At 50.6% G+C, this 27096-nt stretch overlaps 1 protein-coding gene across 1 annotated transcript; it reads right to left on the bottom strand.

Moving 5' to 3' along the window:
* Positions 1-4093: 4093 nt before the first annotated feature.
* slx4ip (SLX4 interacting protein) lies at positions 4094-27035 on the bottom strand. The gene is made up of 7 exons (XM_035400971.1): positions 26920-27035; positions 24861-24912; positions 16433-16522; positions 15615-15741; positions 5892-5969; positions 5252-5553; positions 4094-4447 (listed from the first exon to the last, which is right to left on the bottom strand). The coding sequence occupies exons 2-7, from the start codon at positions 24885-24887 to the stop codon at positions 4094-4096; spliced, it is 978 nt and encodes a 325-aa protein (XP_035256862.1). The 5' UTR covers positions 24888-24912; positions 26920-27035.
* Positions 27036-27096: the final 61 nt, after the last annotated feature.

Below are 27096 nucleotides of genomic sequence, written 5' to 3'. Positions count from 1 at the left end.
CTCGCGTCGGGAGTCTGCAGCGGCCCGGATCTCTCTCTCCGCTCACCACACCCTGGGAGGAGAGGAGTGTATTTTGAAAAGTGAATAATTAAGACGGGAGGGGAGGAGGAGGGAGGGAGGGGGGAGGAGGGAGCGGGGAGCATGACTCAGGCTCTGAGAACTCTGTGGGAACGCCGGAGTCTGAGCTCCGGTGGAATGCCGTAAACTCCCCGGGGCGGGGCGAAGCCCACGCTGGCCAGGGACGGGCCGTAAATAAGGCGGGACGGGCCCGGCTGCTGCAGCTCCGCCCGCTCCGGCCCGGACGCTTCCGTACGGGGGGGACCCCTTCGCCCCGTCCCGCAGCTGTTTAAAGAGCGCCCCCTGTATGCCCACAGGCTGGCACTCCCCGTCTCTTTACAGTCTCAAACCGTAGAGCCTGTCATCCATCATGAAAGAAAACTTTTTTGTTTTTTTAAAGAATAAAGGGGTAGACGTACTTGACATTCTTAATCTGTGGCAGCCATGCAATGGCGTGCATTCCCAAAATGTGCCTCTGGTTTCAAAATCATGCGAGAAAACTAGCCTGAGATAATTTAGACAAGGATTTAGCCAGGCACTTTTTAAACATTTTCCCATTCAAATATGTAACATGGGTTTCTTCGAAAGGAAGAAAAGATGTTTCTCTGTGCTCAGTAGTCAGTAATATGTCGAATAAACAACTGACAAATCAAGAGTCTGGACTGCAGATCTGGAATAAAGTCTGTGAATACAGTGGTCAGGGGTGCCTGTAAAACTGTCATCCCCTTTACTGGTAAATGTTATAACAGTAACATCATAGCATTCACCAATAAAAGTATTTTACGTCATTTGACATACACTGACATCATGTTATGCCATCATATGACAATTGTCTCACTGAGCCCTTGGAGAAATTTTGGCAGGCCGGCCACTCCTGCAAAGATTCACCACCGTTCCAAGTGTTCTCCATTTGAAGATAATGGCTCTCACTGTGGTTCGGTGGAGACCCAGAGCCTTAGAAATGGCTTTGTAACCCTCCCCAGACTGATATTCCATTCTCATCTGTTCTGGAATTTCCTTTGATTGAGGCATAGTGTGCTTGTAGAAACTTTGTGGTGACTACTTCACTCTGATAGTAAGGTCCAAAAGGAGTGAAGCTTAAGTTTAGATTCAACAGGGCTGGCTACAATCGAGCCTGACTGTTTTCAGCTAAAGCTAATTATCAATTAGATTTGATTAGCTGGTTGATTGTTACTAAGTGGGCAATCACATTTTTTCACATGGGTGATATTGGTGTTTGAAGCATTTTTTTAATTAAATCATTTTTAAAAAGCGATTTGTGTTTACTCAGTTTCCCTTGGTATTACATTTTGTCTAAAGATCTGAAACCAATTCAGTGTGTGACAAATATGCAATAATATAGGAAATAAGGAAGTGGGCAACTTCCTCTACAAACCACTCCGTCATTGCCCATCTTACGCTGTGGTCTGAAGACTCATATCTTTAGACTATACCTGGACTAACTATCACCACTCCGCAGGTCATTTCTGTCACTTAAATTCCCCTCTTTCATGCTACGCATGGACCTCCTGAGCCACTCATGTTACATGTACCTCCATCCAGCACTTATTGTGCCTTGTATCACTGTCTTGATGTTGTAGCTTGTAATGCCTCCTAGTTTGACTTAGCATAGAGAGCAATGTTCACTGTGTGAACTTGACACAACGTGTTCGTGGCTATGAATAACTGTAACGAAATGAGTATTGTACCTTATCGAACCCGTGTTTTGTAGTTGTTCCAATGACCTTTGGTATGCACCTATTGTACGTCGCTTTGGATAAAAGCGTCTGCCAAACAAATGTAGTGGAATGTAATGTAAATAAATACATTTTTTCATGGCTCTGCATGTTTAAAGTCATTCATGTCACACTATGCATGACCTCTATAAAGAGCTCGTCAACAGAAACACAGAGACAGGTAGGAACAAGAAAGGCACTAAATCCCACAACAGGCCTGTCAGAACTCTTTTATCAGTTCTTAATTGGCACTCTGAACACAGCCAATAATTCCTGATGTCTCAGCTAATGTTTTCCAGAGCTTCTGTTGTTTTAATTTATATGTAAGGTCGGGTTTTTTTTTTTTTTTTTTTTCCTCCTTGGCAAACAAAAGATCGGCTTTGTCTCGAAAGCGCCTCGGGGTGAACTGTTGCTTAGCAGTGCAGTCGCTCAAAACACTGTCGGGTCCACGGGCCACATCAAAGCACACAAGAATAACGTTCTGCCGCATAAATGTGAGAACGCGGAGGAGGCGACGGCGGCCGCTGGCTCAGATACGCCGCGTCACACAGCTGCGATAGATGAGCGCGTCGGGCTGACCTCTCCTTCCCCGGAAGCGGCTCCGCGCCGCAACGCGCTCGAAACAGGTTAGCGTGAATATCCAGCCGCGTTCGGCGCTCACCCGCAATTGTGCCGCCCCCTTAACTGTCACGGAACAAGAGTGCGGTCTGCCCTTTGTACTCGCCGGCTCGGTGCTTTCTCAACGCGAGGAAGCTAACAGGTAACCCATGGTGCTTCGGTAGCGGTAAGGCTTGTAATACCTGCCAACAAATTCTATGCATACCTCCGCCATTCAAACTGCACTAACAATACAGGCCAAAAATGAAGGAAAGGAGAGTTTATGTAAAATGTATGGAGGGCCGGTAAGAAGAAAGGACAGCTTCAGTGCAGACGTGGTGACTCAAAGCACACACACACACAGCACTTATATGGGAAAAGGAGGTGGTGAATGCTAGCAAGGCTACCTGTTAGCCTTTACCTGGACCCTTTGACCAAAAGTGCCCCCCCACCCCCCCCCCCCCCCCGAAAGTGAAACCACCCCCCCCCCTCCCTTTACCTCTCCACTGTGAGAGTGGGTGCAGGCACCGCAAAGCGGGTGTCACCACTCAACATCACCTCACGTGGAAAAAACAGCTGAGGCGAGCGCATTTCAGACTGTTCCAAAACACGCTCCACGTGCCTGACGTGATCCTGAGGCGGGGGGTGGGGGGGGGGGCGTTTCTCTCTTTTATCCTTTTGCTGGATGCGGTTTGTCTCAGCGAAAGATTAAACAGTGGAAGTAAAAAGTTCACATGTTGGTACTGGAAACAATTATTTCAGTTTAGGTTTTTTTTAACATTGTTGTTCTTACTTTTTTCACCGCATTTTAAATTTTGTTTGTGTCTTTCGAGGTATTCGCCAGCCTCCTCGCTCCCCGTGGGCCGTCTGCACCGTTTTCTAAGCAACGCAAATAAAGGACCGCGTCTCTCAAAGTTCCCCGTAACGCAGACCGCACCGCGAGATGCGACCGACGTCCGTCTCTGCCGTCTACGGGAAGGAGGCGTCCGCAAGCTAGCGGGAAAGCGACGCTCACCAGCGACTGGAAAAGACGCCGGAACGCCGCCGTCTGCGAAGCACGACCTCTGACCCCTCGGGAGGCGGAGGGACAGGAACGCAGGGCGGAAGGCGCGGCCGCGGAGAGGTCCGACTGCGCAGGACTGCGCAGGACTGCGCGAGCTGCGAAACGGCGGCCGCAGAGTCGCCCCGAGGCCGAGAGGCGAGGCGCCAGCGGCGTGAGCCGTCGCTAACCGACTGACCGCTCGCAGACCCCCCACCGTCACCCGTCGCCGTGGCCTCACGCCGCGCCGTTTCCCCATCGGCTGTGCCGAGGAAACACGCGGCGTCCATTTTGGCTCTTGTTCCTCGTCGAGATCGGACGACGTGACAAATCGGAGCGAAGCGAAACGAGGTGAACAGCGGACCCTCTCCGCCACGTCGGAGACTCCCGCTCGCTCGCTCGCTCTCGCTCTCTCCTCACATAACCGCCGGAGGAGTTAAGCCAGCTAGAGGGCTCGCCGCAGACCCGAAACCACCCCTACATCCCCCCCTACCCGCCCCCCCCCCCTCCGCCCGGCGCACACAAAACACCAAAGCCACATCCCGAGCCGGGGAGGTGAAGGACAGGCTGGAGAACGAGCCACGCTACGATGTGAACTTTTCACTGAGCGCGCTCCATCGCTCTCACACGCCACGGCTGTCAGCGGGAGACGCGTCGGCGATGGCTACGGGACAGACGAGAAGGTCGCCCCCGCGTCCCCGACCAGACGCTCCGTTTCCCAGGGGGCGCTCTGTTTCCCAGGGGGCGCTCTGTTTCCCAGGGGCGCTCTGTTTCCCAGGGGCGCTCTGTTTCCCAGGGGGCGCTCTGTTTCCCAGGGGCGCTCTGTTTCCCAGGGGGCGCTCTGTTTCCCAGGGGCGCTCTGTTTCCCAGGGGTGCTCTGTTTCCCAGGGGCGCTCTGTTTCCCAGGGGTGCTCTGTTTCCCAGGGGCGCTCTGTTTCCCAGGGGCGCTCTGTTTCCCAGGGGCGCTCTGTTTCCCAGGGGGCGCTCTGTTTCTGAGAGCGGCCTGCGGCCTGGCTGCCTAGAGAGAGCGTGGAAACAGGCCAAACCCACTTCATCTGCACGCACGTCTGTCGGCTTCTGATCTTCCCGCCAGCTCAAACATCACCTGGCAGCGTGACGCACGCCCGTTAGAATATTCGCACGAGTCTCCACCCTCCTGTGGCTCCGCCCCCCCATCTGCGTCCCCCCCCCCCGCCCCGTCTCTGTCCCATCCAGCCGCCTGTGCTCACACGTGAGTGAGCCTGAATGAGCCTGAATGGATAACTGTCCTTTGTTTGTCACTTTGTTCATCACACAATAAAATGTCATAAAAGCAGGAAGGAACATAACTGGTCTGGACTACTCGATTCTTTAAAAAACAATCGTTTTTTTTTTCATTCTTTGTATTCTTACATATTGCTGTGTTTTATTTTTAACTGAAGCTTAATGTCTGCACTGCTGCCATCTTGGCCAGGCCTTGAATGACTTCCTGGCTAATCAAAAAAAATAATTATATACAATTGTGGTTTGAAATAGTTCTCATATTAAATAATAGCTCTCATTAATAAAACTTTAATATTACCCTATGTCTTTTCACTCATCACCCTGATCTGTAATGTAATGTAATGTAATGATCTCAGCACATACGCTGCACAAGTTGTTGCAAAATATCCTGTCGTTTTACACCAAGATTTGAAAAACTTTTTATAGTTTTTTTGCTCCGAGCCTGTTTTGGGGATGACCCCTCCCCTCAGAGCAGACCCACAGGACTGGCCTGAGAGAGAAACGGTGGAGGTCTGAAGTGTTCCCATGCGCGTAACGCCTGTTCTGCACACAGGGTAACGGGGGGCGCGGGGGGTCCAGGGCCGGCCCGCGTGAACACGGTCGAGGCGTGAACCCGAGCAGGGTTTGGCGGCCATGGCGGCGGCGGCGGCGGCGGCGCTCTGTGAGAACGCTCGCGACCCTCCCGCTCGGGTTCGGTCGAGGCGCTGCTGGGAGAGGAAGCGGGGAAACGTAAACAGTCCCTCACCGAGGTCGGGTCGGCCTCTTCTTCTCCTCCTCCTCCTCCTCCTCCTCCCCCCCGCTCCGCCGCGTCCGCTGGAACGCTCGCGCACACAACCAGCCGCTCGGGAAACACACGCAACTCTGCGGAGAGGAGAGACGCAATCATCGTCGCGGCGACCGCAAGCACGGGCTACCCACAGTGCACCCGGGCGGCACCGCTCCGCGGAGCAATTCAGCCCGCGAACGTGACAGCGCGCCAGCCCGCGGCTCAGCTCCACGCCTTCCGCGCCAGGGAAAGTTTAACCGTGCGTTGCATAAACATCTGCTCTTTACCGATGCTCCCGGATGCCTGCTTCCCAGGGCAGACAGTTACAGGCTGTGAGTTTAAGAGTGCGGTAGTAAATACTTTACTCCCGCGCGCCAAACGCGTTTTGCGTCGGGGCTGTTATGACGCGTGGGCGAAGGCGCGAGGCACGTACCTCCCCGACGCCGTGGCCCGACGCACCTCAGGTTGACGTGGCGCTTCATGAAGTAGGCCGCCAGACGGATGCGCTCTCCTGCCAATCAAAACAGAGAGAGAGGGAAAAGAGAATGGAGTGAGAGAACGGGGGGGGGGGCTTCTTAATGAATAACATTGCGCACAGAGACCGTGAGGCAGACACAAGCCCATTCAGACCCCCGTCACGTGACTACGGAAGGACGCAAGAATGCAAACGAGCTACAGAGCGCCAGAGCGTTTCGGTGAGTCTGCATTTCCGTGTCCAGCGCAGAGCCGCTGACCGGCACTCGTAAACACCACGCTGAATCTCTGGGGATGAAACGACCCAGGTGTGCGAGGTCCCAAAATAAAAGTGGGCGTGACTTTCTAAAAAAAAAAAAAAAAAGTAGGAAAAAATTAATTGCTGATGAAAAAAACAACATCGGTTTCAACCTCTTCCAGTCCCGGGTCAACCTCCCCCCCCACCCCCCCCCCCTTCATGGCTTCGCGGTCTCCCGAGCGTGAGGCTCTGCGTGGCAGCTCCGCGTTCCCGCAGCAGCGGCGGCTGGCGCGTTCGCTGGAGAGAACGTTCAGTTCGCCGAGCGCGTGACCTCATCCCCCTTTCGCCCTGGCTGACGCCGATTGGCGGTTACGATCTGTCCTCGTCCGTGATTGCTGTGGGAAAGACGCGCGTCTTCACCAAAATGGCGACGCCGGAAGCACTAGCTGAAACCCAGCACAACGTGTCTCTATACAATAACCACACGCAGAAGACTTCATCTGTTCATTCCGATTATGTCCCGTTCCACACCGCAAGACCATGGAGCATTCATGAGTAAAAAGTGAGATTGTGTTTTCTTTTTTCTTAGCATCGTGTTCGACATCATTAGAAGAGGACATTTTTTAATTTTAATAGTCATGTGATTATACCAGGTGGCAGAGATGGCGCAGTATACTGTCAGGCACTAATGCAGGGATGCGCTCCGTTATGGAGAGAGAGAGAGAGAGAGGGGGCTGTCGGCCTTCAGTAGAGCATACGATAAGTGTAACTGGGAAAGGGTTTTGGAATATTCAAAAGGGAGGTGTGAAGGAAGTTAAGCTGTTTGACGGGTCTGGATGAAGGAAACTTGCACCGTCACCCTTTCTACAGTCTATGGATGGAGCCTGTGGAGGCTAGTAGTGAAACGGGGGGAGGATGGGGCACTACCTCCTACACCCTAGTACCACGATATAGAAACACACCTTGGGCTAAGGTACCACGGTAAGGGGAACGCGGTCAGCAAAAACCCAGGGACCTCAGGGTTCATAGAGGAGCAGAAGTTCGTAACTTGCTGGGGAAGACGGGAGGGATTATTCCATTGTTCCCACTACCGCGGTTTTAGCGCCCACAAGGCTAACAACGGGAACGGAAGCCTCTTCAGGGTTAAGAAAACAAAACAAAAAAAACTTTTAATATAAAACGCAAATCATGTGACGTGACGGATGGACGGTGATCTATTCAGCGTTTCACGCCAGCGGATGCCTTCAGGTCGGAGAATTCGGATTTGCGTTCGCCCCTTTGTCTCTCGGTGGACCCAGCCCACGGGGCAGCTGGCTCTCACCGCCGCCCGCTCCGCTCGCTTCTGAGCGCCTTCCGTTCAGCCCATCGGCCCCGAAGAACGGCCCGCGTCCGCGGAGCTCGGAAATATTCGCCTTCTCCTCCCCTCGCGGTTCGACCGTGCCAATTCCCAGGACAAGGCTAGCCTGCGGGCAGGGGAGATGGGGTGGGAGCGGGGGAGGGGGAGAGGGAGGGGAGGGGAGGGGAGGGAGGCACGTCTGGACTCTGGCGTTGGGAACCGCTAAGCTGCAAGCTGAGACATCAGCTGTTTTTCAGACCTTAAAATGCCCTGTGCAGCCGGGGCTGCTGTTGGCTCGGGCGCTCAGCGTTGGGCTGAAGAGCGCTGCGCTCAGTTTGTCAGTCTGGGAAAAGAGCGCGTCTGTTTGTTGCTGCAGCGGTTTTAAAACCAGACTGACCGCCGTTCAGATGCTGGAACTGAGACAGAACTTCGGAATTCAGTGCTTCCGGACCAGGAAGCTGCGCTACGTAGCGTTAAAGGGAGAGCTCACTTTCTGTGGGCTTCTGACACTATTTCACTTTCGGTGTATGTCCTTGATTGGCCCTCGATTGGTTTTTGTGTGCGGCGATGGACATTTTACATATCAACAGAAGTATCTGATGACCTGCTGATTTTATAATGGCTGGCACAGGGGCATTGTGGGGTTCGTGGTCTAAAGCAAGAAAATACACTTCAAGTAACTGCAAAGAGCAGCTTGTACAGAGAAATTAAGTTTCTAGAGGCTGTAGATATGAATACATTGGGCCTCATTCACAAAATCCTTCTTAAATTATTCTTACTTTTGTTCTTAATAATGTTCCTGTGAAAAACCAATATGGGATTCATGACACAGGTGCAGACTTTTGTTTTTGTGCATATCCCAGGTGCATGAGATGATTAATACCGGCTGTTCGTAAATTTTATGCACAATTCTGTGCATGTTATTAGCACAAGGCAACAGCCATGAACAAATACAGATTTTAAAAAAAGATGAATGCTGAAATGCTCTTACACAGTTTACGATCAAATGCGATCGTACGCATGTTTTTTTTGTGAAAGAGGCCCGTTAATTCTGCACTGTCAGGTCAAAATTATGAACACAAAGATCCGTTTTATACCGTATCATGCCCTTCCTCAGCACGACAGCATCAGGCCGCACGGTCCACAGAGCACAGTTCAAACCGCAAACAAGATTAAATGTCATTTTTCCGGAGAACAGTCAGGTAATACACACACACAGAAGCTCTAGAGCTGCAGCATCCCTGCACAGACTGGTTTAGTGTTAGCTGAAGTGTATCCTCCCCCCCCCCCCCCCCCCCGCCCTTAACGTTCCATATCAGCTATGCCAGCAGGTCGTCACAAACGTCTGTGAACACCTGAAATATCCTCCCCCACACGAAAACGGTCTGGGCCCATTTAAAGCATACACTAAAACTTCTTAAAGGAAAGCAAACTGTCCCTTTAAGTATGCGACAGCACGCTCAGGCCTATAAGCAAACAAAGCCATGCTACAGCTACAGCTACAGCTACAGCTACGCGTGGAAGGGAAACTGAGAGAGAGCAGTAAACTGTGCAGTCTCAGCTGTGATAATTAGTCTCGGATACGTGTTACACACTCCCTAGCATACAATGCCATTCATTGGTACACGTGCTCTGGAAAGGGGGCGGGGGCGGGGGCGGGGGGCCAGGGGGTCTCGACTTGAATCCTCTCCAGCTTCGGTATAATTTGGCACAAGTCCTGGCTCTCGGAGAAGACGGAGCCAGACTGCATGGCCAATCGGTTTTCACCGCTTTCCCTGGACAACGGCTGCAATAAAACGTGAAAACGAAAATGAAGGAAAAAAAAAATCGAGAAGGCAGAGAAACGGACGGGACTCCGAGGTGAAGGACGGAAAGGCCCCTTCCCTCTCGCGTCACGGACGGGCTCGTCCCGTTCCGGTCCGTTCCCCCTATTCGCGAAAAACATTCCGGTTCCCATGGTGACATGGATTCCATTATTTGTTTCCTTATTTGCTATTTAATGAAGAAAAAAAAAAGGATAAACAAATATCCATGAGATATATGTCAGAGTCAATATTTACCACTGAAGAGGTGCCATTGATATTGGCTCGAGATCAGAAATATGAGTCTGCAGTTTTCGTCGGGTTCTCCCCTCCAGCCATTACGCAACCTTGCCCGCCGGTGAACGGCTGTGGCTACCGTGTGAATTCTGGGATTTCCTGCGGTGGAAGAGACGGTTCATTCCGGGTTTGTTCGGCTCATTTGAAAATGGTTTCGATAACAGCTTCGGGAAATCTGGAGATTCCTTTCACAGATGTGATATCGGACCGGTGACGCTGCTGTTAATGACCAAATGGCCGTTTTTTTAAAAATCACTTTTTTCTTCCGTTTTCCTGTGCTCACCCGTTTGCAGAGACTTTTAAAGACTTATTTAAAGACCCAGCTTTTTTCAATCACTCTGCCAATTTCAAATAAAGCCACCTCCTAACATCTAACTTCCATAAAACCTGCTGACTGAACACGTGCTGCATCAGTGGATCAGAAAAACCCCAGACACACACACACACTACACACACAACTACAAAAAACGAAAACACACATGAAAACATGCAGGAATTCACACACATGCATCCATACCCGTGTGCGCACGTGCATAAGGACTCGTGCATGTGTACACGCTGAATCCCAACACAGAAAATGTGTGACGTTCTCTCCCCTTCATGTGCTCTGATGGGAACAGCTCTCTAAGCAGTGAAAGTGAATGGTCTTCAGGAGGCAGGTGGAGCTCTCTGTCGTGCTTTGGTCCCACACTGATCGAGGACACAGTCTACCTGCTCCTCCTCTGTGGGGATGAGCGGCAGGTTTGCAGCACAGCCTGCTGATACTCCTCAAGAAAGAAGACATGGTTGGCTGCGTTACTGCTGGAGGCGGGTCTAGGAGGTGTCTCAGAGGCAGGATGGCCACAGCTGATTGGCTGCTGCCTAACTCAAAATCCTACTACTTGGCTATCTGCCACAGGACAGGTAACTTACAGTACACACACTATTACAGCACACACACACACCTACAGCTGTGGGGCGTGTATGTGGGCGGGGACAACCTGGCACTGTTAGTGAGCTGAGGCTAGTGGAGGGGGCGGAGCCAGAATTAAAACCGAACCCCATCCAAAGGGGAAGTGTATGTTGGGTGGCGGTTGCATCATTTTGCCCTCAATTAGCTCTTCTCACTAAAGTCTGGTGACAACTCCCATGTACAGAGCCCACCCCCCCCCTCCACTCCCCCTCCCCCTCCCCCTTCCTCTTCTCCTCTTCCTCCACCCAAAAGGCCCCGTAACAGCAGGGCGGGGTCGCAAAGAGGGGAAAACCCCTCGCCTGGAGCCACCCCAAAAACACAAATAAATAAGACTGCAATGAGCTAATGACAAATTCTCAGGCAGGGAGGAGAGCGGAAGGCAGAGAGAGAGAGAGAGAGAGAGGGGGGGAACACGGTCAGGGGAATGGCTGCGTGTCCCAGACTGGAGGTTTGGCAGGGGCTGACGCTGGCCGTATTAGGAGGGCGGGGTTTTTACGAGGCGCCCCGTCCGCCCGCGCGCACCGCAGAGCCGGGGGAACGCTCCGGGCCGCCGCCGGCCCGTTTGGAGCGCTGGCGGCTGAACCGGTTACAGCGCTCGTGCCCACGCCGGTCCGGGCCTTCCCGTCGGCTGGCCCGGGTCTCCCCTATCCGGTTCCGCATAGGAGATTAGCGGGTTAGGCTCGGAACCCGCCGCAGAACCTGAGAACCCGGGCGCTACGAATCCGGCTCGAACCTCTCTCTCTCACACACACACACACACACACACACACACACACAACAGTGCAGGGCTGTCTGTCTCTCTCTCTCTCTCACACACACACACACACACACACACACACACACACGACAGTGCAGGGCTGTCTGTCTCTCTCTCTCTCTCACACACACACACACACACACACACACACACACACACACGACAGTGCAGGGCTGTCTGTCTTTCTCTCTCTCTCTCTCTCTCACACACACACACACACACACACGACAGTGCAGGGCTGTCTGTCTCTCTCTCTCTCACACACACACACACAACACACACACACACACACGACAGTGCAGGGCTGTCTGTCTCTCTCTCTCTCTCTCACACACACACACACACACACACACACACACACGACAGTGCAGGGCTGTCTCTCTCTCACACACACACACACACACACACGACAGTGCAGGGCTGTCTGTCTCTCTCTCTCTCTCACACACACACACACACACACACACGACAGTGCAGGGCTGTCTCTCTCTCTCACACACACACACACACACACGACAGAGCAGGGCTGTCTCTCTCTCTCTCTCTCACACACACACACACACACGACAGTGCAGGGCTGTTTGTCTCTCTCTCTCTCACACACACACACACACACACACGACAGTGCAGGGCTGTCTGTCTCTCTCTCTCTCACACACACACACACACACACACGACAGAGCAGGGCTGTCTGTCTCTCTCTCTCTCACACACACACACACACACACACACGACAGTGCAGGGCTGTCTGTCTCTCTCTCTCTCTCTCTCTCACACACACACACACACACACACACACACGACAGTGCAGGGCTGTCTGTCTCTCTCTCTCTCTCTCTCACACACACACACACGACAGAGCAGGGCTGTCTGTCTCTCTCTCTCTCACCCACACACACACACACACACACACACACGACAGTGCAGGGCTGTCTGTCTCTCTCTCTCACACACACACACACACACACATGACAGTGCAGGGCTGTCTGTCTCTCTCTCTCACACACACACACGACAGTGCAGGGCTGTCTGTCTCTCTCTCTCTCACACACACACACACACACACACGACAGAGCAGGGCTGTCTGTCTCTCTCTCTCTCACCCACACACACACACACACACACACACACGACAGAGCAGGGCTGTCTGTCTCTCTCTCTCTCTCACACACACACACACACACACACACACATGACAGAGCAGGGCTGTCTCTCTCTCTCACACACACACACTGCAGAGCAGAGCTCTCTCTCTCTCAAACACAATCCAGGAGCACCTGAAATCGGGCAAATGATATATTTTCTAACCTAATATTCATTGGCAATGCAATTGTTGTGCCTTCAAAGCATCAAACTGATTTAATATTGGCATATAATTAATTATGAAATATATTTCCACATCCTCATACTGTACTTTTCATCTCTCTCTTTATTTTCATTTTTTAACTAAACTAAGTTTTATGAACCGTCTGAACCCCCGCACGCCTCCGCCTTCTCCCTTTACTGAGAAATAAAAAAAATTAAAATTAAAATTAAAAATAAAATAAAAAATCCAGTCCAGGTTTTGGACTGGAAGCATGCCGTGAGACCATTCTGACCTAAAACCAAGAATTTTAATATAGGCTCAGTAACAAGTGAGGCCGAAGCTATTGCAGCGAGACAGAGCTCCATCAGGAAGCTGACTCGTAGACAGTTCAAAACTCAATGAACAAAAGAGGAACAAAACAGGAAGTAAGACAATCCTCAGATTCGGACTTCACCATAGCGAACAGCAGAGAAGCCCCCCTTTACAGCACCGCTGGTTCGCTCAGGGTAATACATATAAAACTAAACTAAAAGCAACCAACACAATACGGCTAACAGAAGAACACATATTTACATATTTACAAAAGTCCACGCACCGTGCATTCTGGGAGTTGCCGGCGCAGCCTGCCGGAATAGCCCCCAGACGTCACACTATCATCAAAACCCGTTTCAGAGGGTTTTTCAATAATGTGACAGCCCGTCGTGGTTTATTCCTTTCATGTACAACAGGGTGGTGATACGGCGGAGGCGAAGCCGAGGGTCGCTTAACCAGCCCCGAAGTACATTATTTTCCAATAACAGGACAGCCCGGAGGGGTTTATTCCACTTATACAACGGGCGACCAACAATGACTATATATGGTTACTTTTATATTTATTGATTTTTATAGATTTAATCAGCTGAAAGTGAAATATTCTTCCACGGGCGTTTAGGCATATTATTTTATTATTTCAAGCAAAACTCTGGTTGGTAGTTCAATTTGGACCGTCGTTATGCAGAAACTCGTCGTTAATTCTATGAAAACAATGATTCTATCAAGAAAAAATAGTTCCTTCTTGTTTTATACCATACAATTAGTTTATAACCTTGTATACCATACATTTTTTGTCATTACATTATTTAATAAAACTGCATGGAACCATAAGTCAATCAAATTCATCTCCCTAGCATTGTCTTGCTTTTTAAATGGTGTGGTCGCGCAGTGTAGACATAACGTCTTTCTAAGACCCTCTGAAACGGGTTTTGAATGCCAGCTAGCTTTATGATAGGTTCGCCTTCACGAGGCAGCTGCTATGTGCCGGAGTTCCAGATACTCTCTCTCTCTGCCCGTGTAACGTTAGATAGAGGCCATGAGAACTCAACATGGAGCTGACTTTTTTTTCCCCCCGAATCCGAGTAATAACGAGCAACTTTGGGTAGAAGAAATATCTGTTTCCATGGCATTATTCGTGCTTTCCCGAATACAGTAGGCTATTCGGATTCGGATACATCCCTACTAGGCACTGTGTCTATTGGAAACGCAACGGTAATCAGGATAGGGGGGTATTACTGGAAGGTGGAGCCAGCTCTGATGTTGTGTGCATCTGTGCTCTAATGTGGCAAGACGGGGGGATTTTCAATTAGCACAGAGTCAGAGAAATGCTTGCTATTAATTAGCGCATAGTCACATAAATGAGGCTTTCAATTAGCACACACAGTCAGAGAAATAGGGCTCCTAATTAGACAGTCAGTCATCCGTTCAGACTCCCGCTGTAGTAAATTGTTTGGCCTTCCCACTCAAGTCTTCACAAGCATAATTCGGAGAGGTTCAATCACAATGCATTTTTTTCTTTATTCGGTGGGGGGGGGGGCGCTACTCTACAATCACACGGAGTCAGTCACAGGCGAGGTGGGAAAACGCCGACCGCGGGGAAAACGTCGCAGACATGGGGGAGGAGGAGAGGCACCCCTCCCAAAAGCTGCCACGGGCTGCCTGCTTTACGGTCTCCTGAATGGAACCCCGCCCCCCAAAAGTGAGAGGAAGACGGGCCGGGCCGTCTGCGTGCGGCCTGTCATTCAGTCCCCCTGCTGGAGGGGCACTCTAATGGCAGCAGAGGACAAACTGCCCCCCCCCCCCCCCCGGGCCGTCTGCGGGGGCCAGCTTAGCGTCTGTAACGTGGGCGGAGCCACTCGCTGATTTACGACCCATAATGGGAAGCCGGGCTTAAATGACAACGCGAGAATGGGGAGGGGGGGGGGCGTGGTTCACAGACCGCTGCGGTGGGGGCGGGGGGATGAGGGCGGTCTCCAGGGAAACCGTGGAAGGTGTGAGAGCCAGGGGGCTACCCCGTAATCCTGCGGGGCGAGTGATGTTTAACTGCTGCTGCTGCCCCCCCCCCAATAACCCCCTGTGAGCTGCAGGTGATCACCGTCTCAGACTGCTTTCCCACTGCGGTAACGACTCTGCAAGACACCAACCCCCCCCCCCCCCACCCCGCTCCCCCCTCCCCGTGGGGTTTAACCATCTCAGACAGTCTCCCTGGTGACGGGACAGTGAGGCCCAGGTATGCGCCCGTTCGCAGGTAGACACACAGCCCAGACACACATACTGTCTGCTGTTCTTCCCATGGCGTTACCAACATGGCCGGCAGCTCACCATGACTGTGGTGGGAAACTCACTCACTCACTCACACACACACACACACACACACACACACACACATGCACTCACGCACTCACGCACTCACTCACATATCCTACATGAAGTAGCTTGCATCCCATATCTTTGATTTGTGATTTACTATCACGGAGGAAATATTCTTCTACTGAGCTCTCTGTTTTTAGATATATATCAGAAGGTACAGAAGTTAATATTCTGAGAATCTGCGGGCATGCAGCCTTGTCAACGCGTAACTTGGTGGATGGCATACCTCCCATCACAATAAACTAATTCATAAATGCTTCATTCATAAACACTCTATTCGTAAACGCGTAATAAACGCTTTATAACCACTACCTTTAACACAGACGGGACTGGCTGAAGCCGAGCCTTTCCTCTGCTTCGGCTGACCCCTCTGGTGTCTGGTCTCCAGGAAGTGGCGAACCCTCTGATCCACTGCGTCTCTGATCATCTGGCACACTTCCTGAAGGGGGGGGGGGGGGCAGGGGGAACAGGGGCTCAGTCGCAAGCCCTCTTCTGCCTCTTGTTGTATTTTTTATTTTTATTTTTTACATTTTTCAATGCCTGGAGACATTGAAGACAGCAGAAGGGATGGTTATGGCTGCTTATTACACAGGCCTAGTCCCCTCTGAGAAAAGCATTAGCGTGACTGCGCACAGACACAGGATAAGTCCTTTTCAATGAGATGTGGGTGAAACATTTAACTTCCCCCCCCCCCCCCCCCATGCAGTTCACAACCCCCTCTACCCCCCCCCCCCCCACCCGACCCCACCCCCCACCCCAAAAAAAACACAGCAGGTAAGTACTGGTCTACTGTGTGCACCAGGGCAGTAAGACTACGCTCTGTTGGCGTGTGAAAGGTGACCCTCACTTTAAAACACATCGAGCGTGTGAAGAGAGGAATGGAGCTCACGGGAGTGTGGTCTGAGAGATCTGGATGGGGTTTGTGTGGGGGGGAGGGGAGGGTGGGGGCGTTTGAGGTGATGGTTCGTCACTCTGGAACAATGAAGAGAGATCTCCAAAAAAATAAACTAAAAAAAAAGTCACAGATACATCCAGATACACCCCGCCCCCGGCAGCTTTGGCCCCTTTGAAGCGAAGACCCCCCCAACCCCCACGCCCCCCCCCCCCACCCCTGTCCCCCTGCCCCGTACCTCCTTGTGCTGCTCGGTGAACCAGCTGGCCTCTTCTCCCAACCCCGGGGGCAGAACGTGGAGATCCACCAGCACGGCGAAGTTCCCACACTGCGGCACGGAGGGATAATGAATGAGTGACCAAAAGCTAACAACAACCCCCCCCCCCCCCCCCCCCCCCCCCCCCCCCCCGCCCTCACCTTAATCCACACTCCCACTTTCACCCTCCCCCCCCCCCCGCCAAATAATAACACACAGACACAGGAGACGTGCCGTCTAAACCAGGAGCGTCCAGTCTTAGCTGAGAAGATCTGGTGCGGCTGCAGGTTTTTCTTTTAGCTCAGTACTGCAACACCTGGTTCAAGGCATTAACTAATCACCCAACTTCAGTGAAGACCTTGATGAGTAGAACCAGGTGTTGCCGTGTTGGGCTAAAAAAACAACACCCACAGAGGCCCTTTTCGGATACGACTGGGAACCCCTGGTCCAAACACGATGCTGGACTCCACCGGTAGTAGAGCTGACGGGTCGAAAAACACTGGACTCTAACGAACGCTGACACCAGCCCCACAGCCGTAACCTCAACACGCTGAAAACCACACGCGGTACGGCGGCGTCCGTGTGCCCTCTCAAGTAACCCGCCACCTCAGAGCCGACGTGTCCGGAACATTCCAAACACGACAGTTACATTCTACTGACTGAATACCGCTGAATTCCGTCTATTCTGTTCAACCTTTTAAGACTGTTAGCTAACGGTAGCGAGTGTTCACAGCAGACATAAGCTAACAGAAAAAAAGAAAAATAGGTTAGCAAATGTTTGCGATCGTTTGCCTTGTTGAACGTCTGACTGAGGCAGAAATGCCACTTCATTGTCAAAACCTCACGGTTGGTAGTTTTCTCACACCAAGTAAACTAACGTGTTGGACCAGCAGTGGACTTTGGTGACGTCGACTTTTAAAAACTTTTCACTTTGTTTTGTGACTAAAACGGGCCTCGCAGGGCTAGCCTGCCTGTCCAGGTACGGCCTGCGTGCGGGGAAACGCCGTCCTCCTCTCCTGCAATAACCGCCAACTAAAGGCCGGGTCATGTGACCGCAGCAGGCCCGGATTCCTGCAGCGCTACATCACAGCATCGCTGACAGTAACCCTCTGTGGGCAGGGAGGCCAAAGGCGCCGCAGGTTTAGTGAGGGCTACATCTTTAAAAGCCGGGCAGAGAAAGGCTTAAGCATCGCACCAAAGCAGCCCACCGCAGAGGAGGAGCGTGGGACGTCTCAGTCCTCCACGAATCTCCCCTCGGACGGGGACGGCGGGCCGCGGACCCCTGACTACGTGCCTGGAGCGGGACGGGGAAGAGAAGGCGCCCGGCAGCACCCGAAAGGAGGCGGGATTTCCGACAACCCTGCTGAGAGAAACTTCCGCAAGGCTCCGCCACCCCCCCCCCCTCGCCGCCCCTCAACGTTTGCCGCCGCCGGTTCTCCTCGGACACGGCGGAGCGAGCGGGAGGGCCGGGGAAGGTTCTCACGCTGCCTCCGCCGTGACGCGGCGGCCTACACAAACACGCCGGGGCGGGGGGGTGCGGACCGCGTTCCCCCTCGCTGGGCCGGGACGCCGCCAGCGCCTCGGGCCGGCCCATGTCCGCGGCCGCGGAAAACAACACCTCGATCCCGGCAGGGGCGAGCCGGGGAGGAGGGGGAATTCCGTCCAGTAAAAAAAAAGAATTAAAAAAAAAAAAAAAAAAACATCCAGCACACGCCTTTGTCTTTTAAACACGTCAGCGATAGGCTGGAAATGTACACTTGATGGGAGAGCGCTGGCACTGAAAGGCTTTGGCAGAGGGCACTTTCTTCAGTTACTCGAAAGGAAGTGGCTTTGCTTTGAACAAAGTCCAGTTTTGCAAACACAGACGCAAGTTGAGCCCTGGCTTCTCTTTTGTCTTTAAAGATACAAAAGACAAATATGAGCAGAGCGCCTCCTTGTGGCTGATCTGAAAAACATCTCTGTCACAAGAACGAGTTTTAATTCCTGAGCAATAAACTCGGGATGCTGGGACACCAACCTTTAAAGCATTTTTTTTAAATTTAATCCTCAGAAACGAATATGAATGAGTTCTAAACTTGCTCCTCTACATTCAAAAAGCTGATAATCAAGTCCAAAATTACATAAACGGCATGACAGATTCATCCAAGCCTTAACAAAAAGACAACAAAACTTTTGATGAAGACATTTTGTTTAGTGGAAGGGTTTAGAATTGAATCTAGCCTTATAACGAAGATGCAGGTACTTGTGCACACACACTCGCATGCACACCCATTCTGAAGCCACCACCCCCAGATGGCTTCCACATTGTTTGCTGAATACTCCAATATAATGTCAATGTCAGAAATGGAAATAAAGTTCCAACTGCTCCAAAATGGAGGCTTTTAAATGAGGCCATATGAAGGAGCAGAGTGAAGGCATCCAGGATGCGCTCGGCGCGGCGCTGAATGTGTTTGTAGAAACATAAAGACGGTTTTACGTAGGTCCCCCCCCCCCCCCCCCCCATAGCCTCCCCGCCCCGCCCCCCCGCCCTTTGTCTTCAGGCCGACCGCCACTGGCCAGCGGTTTCGGCTGACCGGTTTTGACAATCGCCGTGGCGTGGGAAAGGCAAGCGGGGGCCACACAGCGGCTGTCAATCACCCGTCAAAAGAGCAAACCAAAGTCCCGCCCCCTCCCTCCCTCCCTCCCCACCCCACCCCTGGCGAACACAAAACCGCTTCTGTACGGCCTTCTTTCTTCTCAGAAGTATTTTGTTGCAGACCGAAAACGGCCTCCACTGAGCCACACTTTCATGTACCTCGTCTGAAACCACAATTCCCAGCATGCAGTCTGTCCTAAGATGGTACTGTCCGCCTGCAAATAAAAAGCATGATTTTAACAGAAAGAGACGCATGCCAGCCAAGCATCTCCATTCAGACCTGGACAGCTGCCCATCTCTGGGCCTGCAGCCCTGAGAGATCATGTGCCAGGGGGTCTCAGGGAAAAGGCCATCATGTGATCCTGCCATCGTGATTCTGCTTTCAGAAGTGCAGACGACAACCTTTGACCTCCGGGCTGACCCCGGGCGACCCGCTCAGACCTGCGTTCCCAGGGCTGTGGGGCTGGCCCGGTCTGTGGACGCCGTATGTAAAATACGCACCAACATGGCGCTCAACACCACCCCAGCACTGCATCACAGAAAGATTGTCCCAACAGTGTGTGTGTGTGACTGTGTGTGTGTGAGTGTGTGAATGAGTGCGACTGTGTGTGTGTGAGTGTGTGAATGAATGCGACTGTGTGTGTGTGTGTGTGTGTGTGTGTGTGTGTGTGCGTGTGTGTGTGAATGTGTGTCTGTGTGAATGAGTGCGACTGTGTGTGTGTGTGAGCTCCATGGTCTCAGATCGAATGCAGGCCGTGGCAGTGCTGACCGTGGCCAGTAGCCTGATACTGCTGATTGTGGTGCAAAATTGCTGACTGCATCGCCCAGGGTGCCGGAGGGTCAGTTGGTCAGGAGTCCGCATTTCCTCGCTCCCTGGCAACCCCGTCTGGTCGGGCGGGCGCCTGTCGACTGCGTGCCAAAATCAGATATGAGACGTGTTCCTCTGACTCCACTCCGTGCGAGCTTGGCTGTGGGCTGCAGTGTGAAGAGTAGCAGGCTAGTGACACCATGTGTTTCGGAGGAGAACTGCGGTCGTCTTGACTCTCCCCAATCGAATATAAATACAAAAATAGATATAGTTGCAGATGCTGTTTCCATTTTCTGATGACAAATAAGGGAAGAGAGTCAGAAATGCTGCAAAAGCTGTCTCTGATGTAGTATGTCCCGTGGACCACTCTATTGGTGTTTGAGTAAAGCACAGGCTCAAGTAGACCCAGTCAACAAAAACACACGTTTAACTGAGCGATGCAGCTCACAGCCAAGTGGAAGGCTTCCAGAACAAATCCATCCCTCAAAATCACATCAAAATCAGAACGTCCAAGAAGAAAATCCTGCAACCACAAGCCACCTTGATTTTGAATGTACCGCTGGACCAAGTCAGTAATGCTGAATGTACCGCTGGACCAAGTCAGTAATGTTGAATGTACCGCTGGACCAAGTCAGTAATGCTGAATGTAATGCCGGACCAAGACAGTAATGTTGAATGTAATGCCCGGACCAAGTCAGTAATGTTGAATGTAATGCCGGACCAAGTCAGTAATGTTGAATGTAATGCCGGACCAAGTCAGTAATGTTGAATGTAATGCCGGACCAAGTCAGTAATGCTGAATGTAATGCTGGACCAAGTCAGTAATGCTGAATGTAATGCCGGACCAAGTCATTCCCCTTGTCTCTCACAATCCACAACTCCTTCGTGTTCCACGGGGTAAAGGCACACCTTAAACTGTTTTTTTAAACTGTACTGTTTTCTAAAGCAGCCAAAAATGAAAAAGTGTGCTTGTGTGTGTTCTGAGACAGATGTGTTAGATGCCCCTAACCACTACAGTGCATGTGCACTCCCGAAGACCTCAACACTGGCACAAGCTCCCTCTCATTCACCCTTAGGGCTGTCTGTGTACACAGGGTACGCTCCCAGCCACTTCTGCTCCTGCCTCTTCATGAATGAAACCCATTCTCCCAGCATGCAGTGCACATCCTGTCCCTTCCCCTCTTTCTCTAGACCTTTTCTTTCCCTGCAAAAGGTGATGACAGCTTGATGTGCCAAACACACACACACACACACACACACACACACACACAAAAAGTCTGAAAACCGTAAAAACCCAGACCGCGGCCGGTTCCCCTTCCTCCGCGGCGGGAGAGGCGGGCGCGGCCTCCTTGCGTTTCGCCGCGAACCTCGGTAAACAAACAGAGCGCCGTCTCCGGCCCGCGCCTCGACGCCCCCGCCAGCTCCCAGGCTCCTCTCCTCCGCCGCTTATCTCTCTCTCTCTCTCTCCCCCGGCTCCAGCTTCCCTTCGCCATCGGAACATCCCGCCATCGCCGTCAAAACGCCCCCCCCCCGCCGTCGGCCTAGGCCGTATCAGGAGCAGACCGTCTCCCGGGCTAACATTAACCAGCCGCACACGTATCGCCCCGTGAAACCTCCCCAACCCTCCCGAATCCTCTGCGCCCCGTCCCCAGTCCTCCCCCCCTCCACCGGCGTGTTCCAGTTCACGAGACGTAGTCCTTTCAGTTCACGAGACGTAGTCATCTGGGCAGGCGGATTATTCTGCCGAAAACTAATGCACTTTTCACCTTTTCAAAAACGATCCGTAACAGGTGAAGGAAGAGGTGAAACAAAGTGGGGGGGGGGAAGTGATTTATGCCAATACCCAACCGCAAAAAAAAAAATCCCAGCGCACAATAGGCAAGAATGCGCTGGGTACACGAGCGGGAGAAGCGTTTTTGTAAATAAAGCTGCGCTCATTCAAGAAGCGAGAGAGCGCACGAAAGGGGCGCGTCTCACGACAGGAACCGCGGCGGCAAGAGCGGACAGGCAGACCCCCTCCAGGTGACGCTCCGCAAACACGCCATTGTGCCGGAGTCGCCCCTGGACGCCCGCAGATCTGACGGAGGAGCCGGGACAAAGGGCTGGCTCGTGGCGCCTGCGTCATTGAGGAACAATGAGCACAATGGGGGCGGCGAAGAGGTCTCAGCTCGCAGAAAAATAAGCCTCTTAAAAAACAATAAGAAGTAACGACAAATAGCTTCCTCCGACAGGATCCCCGGGAGAAAAGCGCGGCCCGATTTAACCCTCTCTCGCCGCCGCTCGCACAATGTCACCGGAACGGCGAACCGCGGGCCTTGTTTCGGTTTGAATGAGCTGGAGACGGAACGTCCTTCGCGCGTGTGGTCTGGCACCGCTGCGCCCGCGGGGGTGGGGGGGGTGGGGCGGGTTGGGGGGACGGGGAGAGAACCGTTTGCCGCGTCGTCGGCGCGCGAGCGCCTGTGGCCGCCAGCGCAGGAAGTCCAGCGTCCTGAGAGCCAGAGCCAGGCCGCTCCAGAGCGCTGGTAATAACTGCTAATTTTCACGGAGAGGGTAAATCCCCCTCGGACCCTGTGCCGACAGCCCGCCGCGAGGACCGCAGCGGAGCGGCTGCTTTAAACAGGACGACCGTCTGACGCCGAGCGCCGGGACCTCCGTTTAACAGGAAGTGACTCGTCGTTTCGCTTCAAATGGAACAGGACCTGCCGGGACCGCTTCGCAAAGCGGGGGAGAACTCGCGAAATAATCGCGAAGCAGTCTTTCACTGCCAGGCCCGAAAACTCCCGCTTTTAAAGCAAAGAGAGGAGCGTGTGTCTATCACGGCCTCTCGGTTTAACCGGGCCAAAATGAGAGCCCATCTCAAAGCCCCGCCCCCCAGACGGATCAATCCTCACCCGCCCAGATCAGTGTTGATTGTGTGACGGGTGCTAATTGCTGATCTCAGAGCACGTTAGGCGTGTGATTTATACGGCACTGCCGTTGCTATTTTCTACGAGGCTTCTCTCTCTCTGCAGCTCTGCCGATGAGGACGGCGTCTTAACGTTTCGGCACGGTGCCCGCAGAGCGTAAACAGACCGGCGGTTCCCCCGTCCCGTCCGCTCCTCGGGAATGCGCACGTTAGGCGGGGGGGGGTTGGGGAAAGCGTCGGGCCTCCCGTTCCACAGGAAGTGACTCAGCTTGTGAACGCAGCGGTAATTGGGCTTTGATGAAAAGGCGCTGGGTGACCCGCCCGAGCCCGGGGACGCCTCACAGACTGCCCTCGCCGCCGGCAGCACAGGAGCCCGGGGACGCCTCACAGACTGCCCTCGCCGCCGGCAGCACAGGAGCTGTGAGCATCTTCGAGGAGAAGTTTTCTAAAAGTTGCAAGGACATCGTTCAGCTGAAGGATCTTACATTGCTCTTTAGTTAAAAAAAAAAAAAAGTAATAATACTTTGGTGGACTAAAATCTTGTCCTCACATTGCAACAAGTTTTTTTTTCCCATGTAACACTGCTTGCTTTTGGTTATTACAACACAAATATAATTAGTTCATAACTTTGGAGATATTTTCTGTGGCATGCATATGAGAAATGAATAAATAAATAAATAAATAAATTCCAATCACCAACACTACAACTGTCCAAAATCGAATCACTTTTGCAACCTTGAATTTCCCTCAAAAGCGTCTGAGGGATGTGGGAACCTTGGAATATCCTTGGCTCTTTTTGAATCAGAGAACTGATAAAACGACAAAGCTTCACAGCGGATATAGAAGGTCAGCACACCCTTACTGAAATTGAGGGTTTTTGTGATGTAAAGCCCGAAATCAAAACAAATCATGCCATACTTATTTTTTCTCACTTTTGATGTGCCCTTGCAACCGACACAATTCAAGTGACAAAACAAATAGATAATCTTCAGGAAAAAAAGAACTGAAAATAAAACCCCCCACAATACCCTGCTTGCATAAGTGTGCACACCCGTTAACGAATACCTTGTGGAAGCACCGTTTGCTTTTATTACAGCAGTAAGTCTTTTTGAATAAGCCTCTTTCAACTGTGCATACCTGGACTTTGGCATTTTATCCCACTCTTCTTTGCAAAGAAGTTCAAGGGTTCTTGGACATGATACTGAATGCGATTGGTTGACTCTGAACACAGCTACAACCCCCATTATAAAAGGTTGTGCATATAAATGCAACCAGGGTATTGCATGATTCCACCATACCCCCCCCCCCCCAATTATTTCACCTAAAAAGTATCACTTTGTTTTTCATTTGAATTCTGTTGGTTGCAAGGTCACATTGGTTGGTTGCAAGATCTCACATATCAGGCTTTACGTCACAAAAACCTCCAGTTTTAATAAGGGTTTTCAGACTTTGTACATCCACTGTAAGGATGTAATTACATGCAGCTTACAAATTATGATTTACGCAGTGGAGTGTCCAGTGTTAATTCTACTCTAACAGAGTCCAATAGGGACCACATACACCAGGGCTGGCAGGAATGCTATATCTCCTGGAACAGAGTTGGGCAGCCTTGACATATACGCTGTCAGAGTTGATTCAACACTGAACATTTTACTGTGTAGGCAGATTCCAAAAACTCTGTCTTCATTGGACTGCTAGTTTGCACAGTACTCGTTGCAAAAAAATTGGCCAATTTATATTAAATCCCATGCATTACACCATTGCTGTTGGAGTCAGCAACGGTGTCCAAAACACGTAGCCAACTAACACTGAAATGCAGTCAACAGCACCCTCTACTGGCAGAAAGAGGCATTTCTTCAGACCTCACATTGATGCAAGCCCCTTGTTGAAATCCACTTCATCAAACATGCATGCTGCTGATTTACCAAAGAAGGTGTAGGAGGAGGCATATGCCATAGGCACTGTAATCTACAACAAAACCAATCTTCAGCCGTGGTTTTCCCTTCCTAAAGCGCCATCTAAACAAATTCATTCATAGAACTGCTATGTTTTACAAGCTTACCTTTAGCACAAACTTGGTAGGACACATTCTGAGGATGACATGTAGATACAACCTAGAAAACAAATGCCAAAGGAAATTAGCTACGCAAATGTTGTGAAAAAAATGTCTAGAAATATGAATATATTTCAGAAATATGCTTTAAGTTTGCAATAGTCAACAAACATAAATAAAATAAAAAACTATATATTTATTTACTTAAATAAATGTTCCTATCTTTTTGCCTAATGAGTTAAGGCCTTGTTATGAGATCTGGCAACCCTGCCACTTTCTCCTCAGTAAAACATTCTATCCACCCTATGCCTCTTAAAATACATTATTGCTACAGTCATAAAAGGGATAATACTGATCCACAATGGCATAAAATATGTGTTTAAATATTTAAGCATGGTTAATTATCTTGCGGTTGTGTTTTTCAGAGCTAGCCAAGACATCTCCTGCATTAAGCCAAGCCGCCCACTAAAGCACTAAAACTTCCAATATAAATGGGCAGGGACCAGTCTAACTGGGGACCAATCACATAGTGACGTAACTGAAAAATGAAGCCAAATTAATTTAATTTCAGAAAATTATTTTTTCTTTAATTTTCATAAGTGGATTTAATGATGCCACAGCAATTTCTCAAGTCAAAGACAAAACTTTAACTCCATAATTTCTGGACAAATCAAGCCAACTCATTAGATATCTTGTTAGGTGTTTTTTTAAATTAATTTAAAGCCTACCCTTTTGCAAATGAATATTTCCAGCAGGACAATGCATCATGTTTGAAAGCATGCATCATCTCAAGCTGGTACCACATGCCACCACAATTAAATTTGGTTAATTGGTTGATTGAAGAACTAACGGGGCAAGTATGTGTGGGTGTGTGTGTGTGTGTGTGTATACAGTGGACTCCATAATGTTTGGAACAACAACTTCTTCATTTGGGTCTGTACACCACAAAAATGTATATTTGTAATCAAACAATTCACATGTGGTTAAAAAGTGCACAATCTCTGGTTTTATTTAAACTTGGAGTTGTTTGTGAAACACCATGTTCAGTGAAAACCAAACACTGCATATCTCCACAAGAACCGTGTGCCAAAGTATGTTGGTGGAGGGGGTGATGACTTTGGGCTGTTTTGCAGCAACAGGACACGGTTGCCTCACCATCATTAATGCTAGCATGAATTCCTTTAATTTCCAGTATATTCTACAGGTAAATGTAGAATATAACTAAAGCATGGCAGAAAGTGGACCATGTAACAGGACAATGACAGTAAGCACACCACACACACGATGCAAAGGACAAGTTTTTGTATATCTCAAGGAACAAAGTATGAGACATGCTCCATAAGATGCAGGTGCTTGTATGAGCGCAATCAATATATTTCAATTAGTGAGTGTACTTACATGGATGACATTACAATTTAAAATGACATGGTGTTTTTTTAGTTCATTATATACCACCATAGTACAGGGTGCATAGTACCAAATACAGCACCTTTTTGATATTTGACTTTCATTCATTCCCAGCTATTTTTCTGTATTTTCAGTGCTTCAGTTCAGTAATAAGAATATAGTAATTGTTACATTTCTATGTCCTTATTATTCCCGGCATAACTGCAGCATGCCAAACCTAGTTAAAGCAGTTAAATAAATGTTTAAAATAAAAGAAGAAAAACTGGAGGCTGCCAGCCTTGCACAGGACGCAGCATGATCTTACAATTACACTCGTAATAAAAAGCAAACCCTATCGATCGGCCTGGCCCTATTGATGGTCATGGGCAAGACTGCATTCTCAAGCACTAGACGCCAAACAAACTTGATAACCTCGAGCTGAACTGATTTGGATGAATGTCCCTAAAATAAGGATACCTACGGTACACACACTCGGGACACAGTAAGTCGGATAAACTCTGCAAACAAACATGTTTTAGCCAGCCACAGGAGTTCTGCTGTGCTGAATCCACATACATAACGGTAATTTCGTGTATAACCAAAACAAAGTTCCCCAGTATCTATACCTAAAATCCTAACCTGAGCTCAGATATTTACAAATTTGTGACGGTAGCCTACTTACAACCATTGCGCGCCGCCTTTTCGTTTGAATGGTCATCACGTGGTATAAGGACCCCGGTCCAAAGAAACGATGTTGAGCTGGTTATTCAGAAGCCTTTCCATATTACCATTGATCTAATCTGCGTCACAGACAAACACAATTCATAATACATTGCGTATTTTTCTTTCAGGTATTATA

Source organism: Anguilla anguilla, chromosome 18 (genome assembly GCF_013347855.1).
Source record: "Anguilla anguilla isolate fAngAng1 chromosome 18, fAngAng1.pri, whole genome shotgun sequence".
Taxonomy (NCBI): Eukaryota; Metazoa; Chordata; class Actinopteri; order Anguilliformes; family Anguillidae; genus Anguilla; species Anguilla anguilla.
Note: the sequence above shows the minus strand (reverse complement) of the source record. Positions and strands in the feature narration are given on the sequence as shown.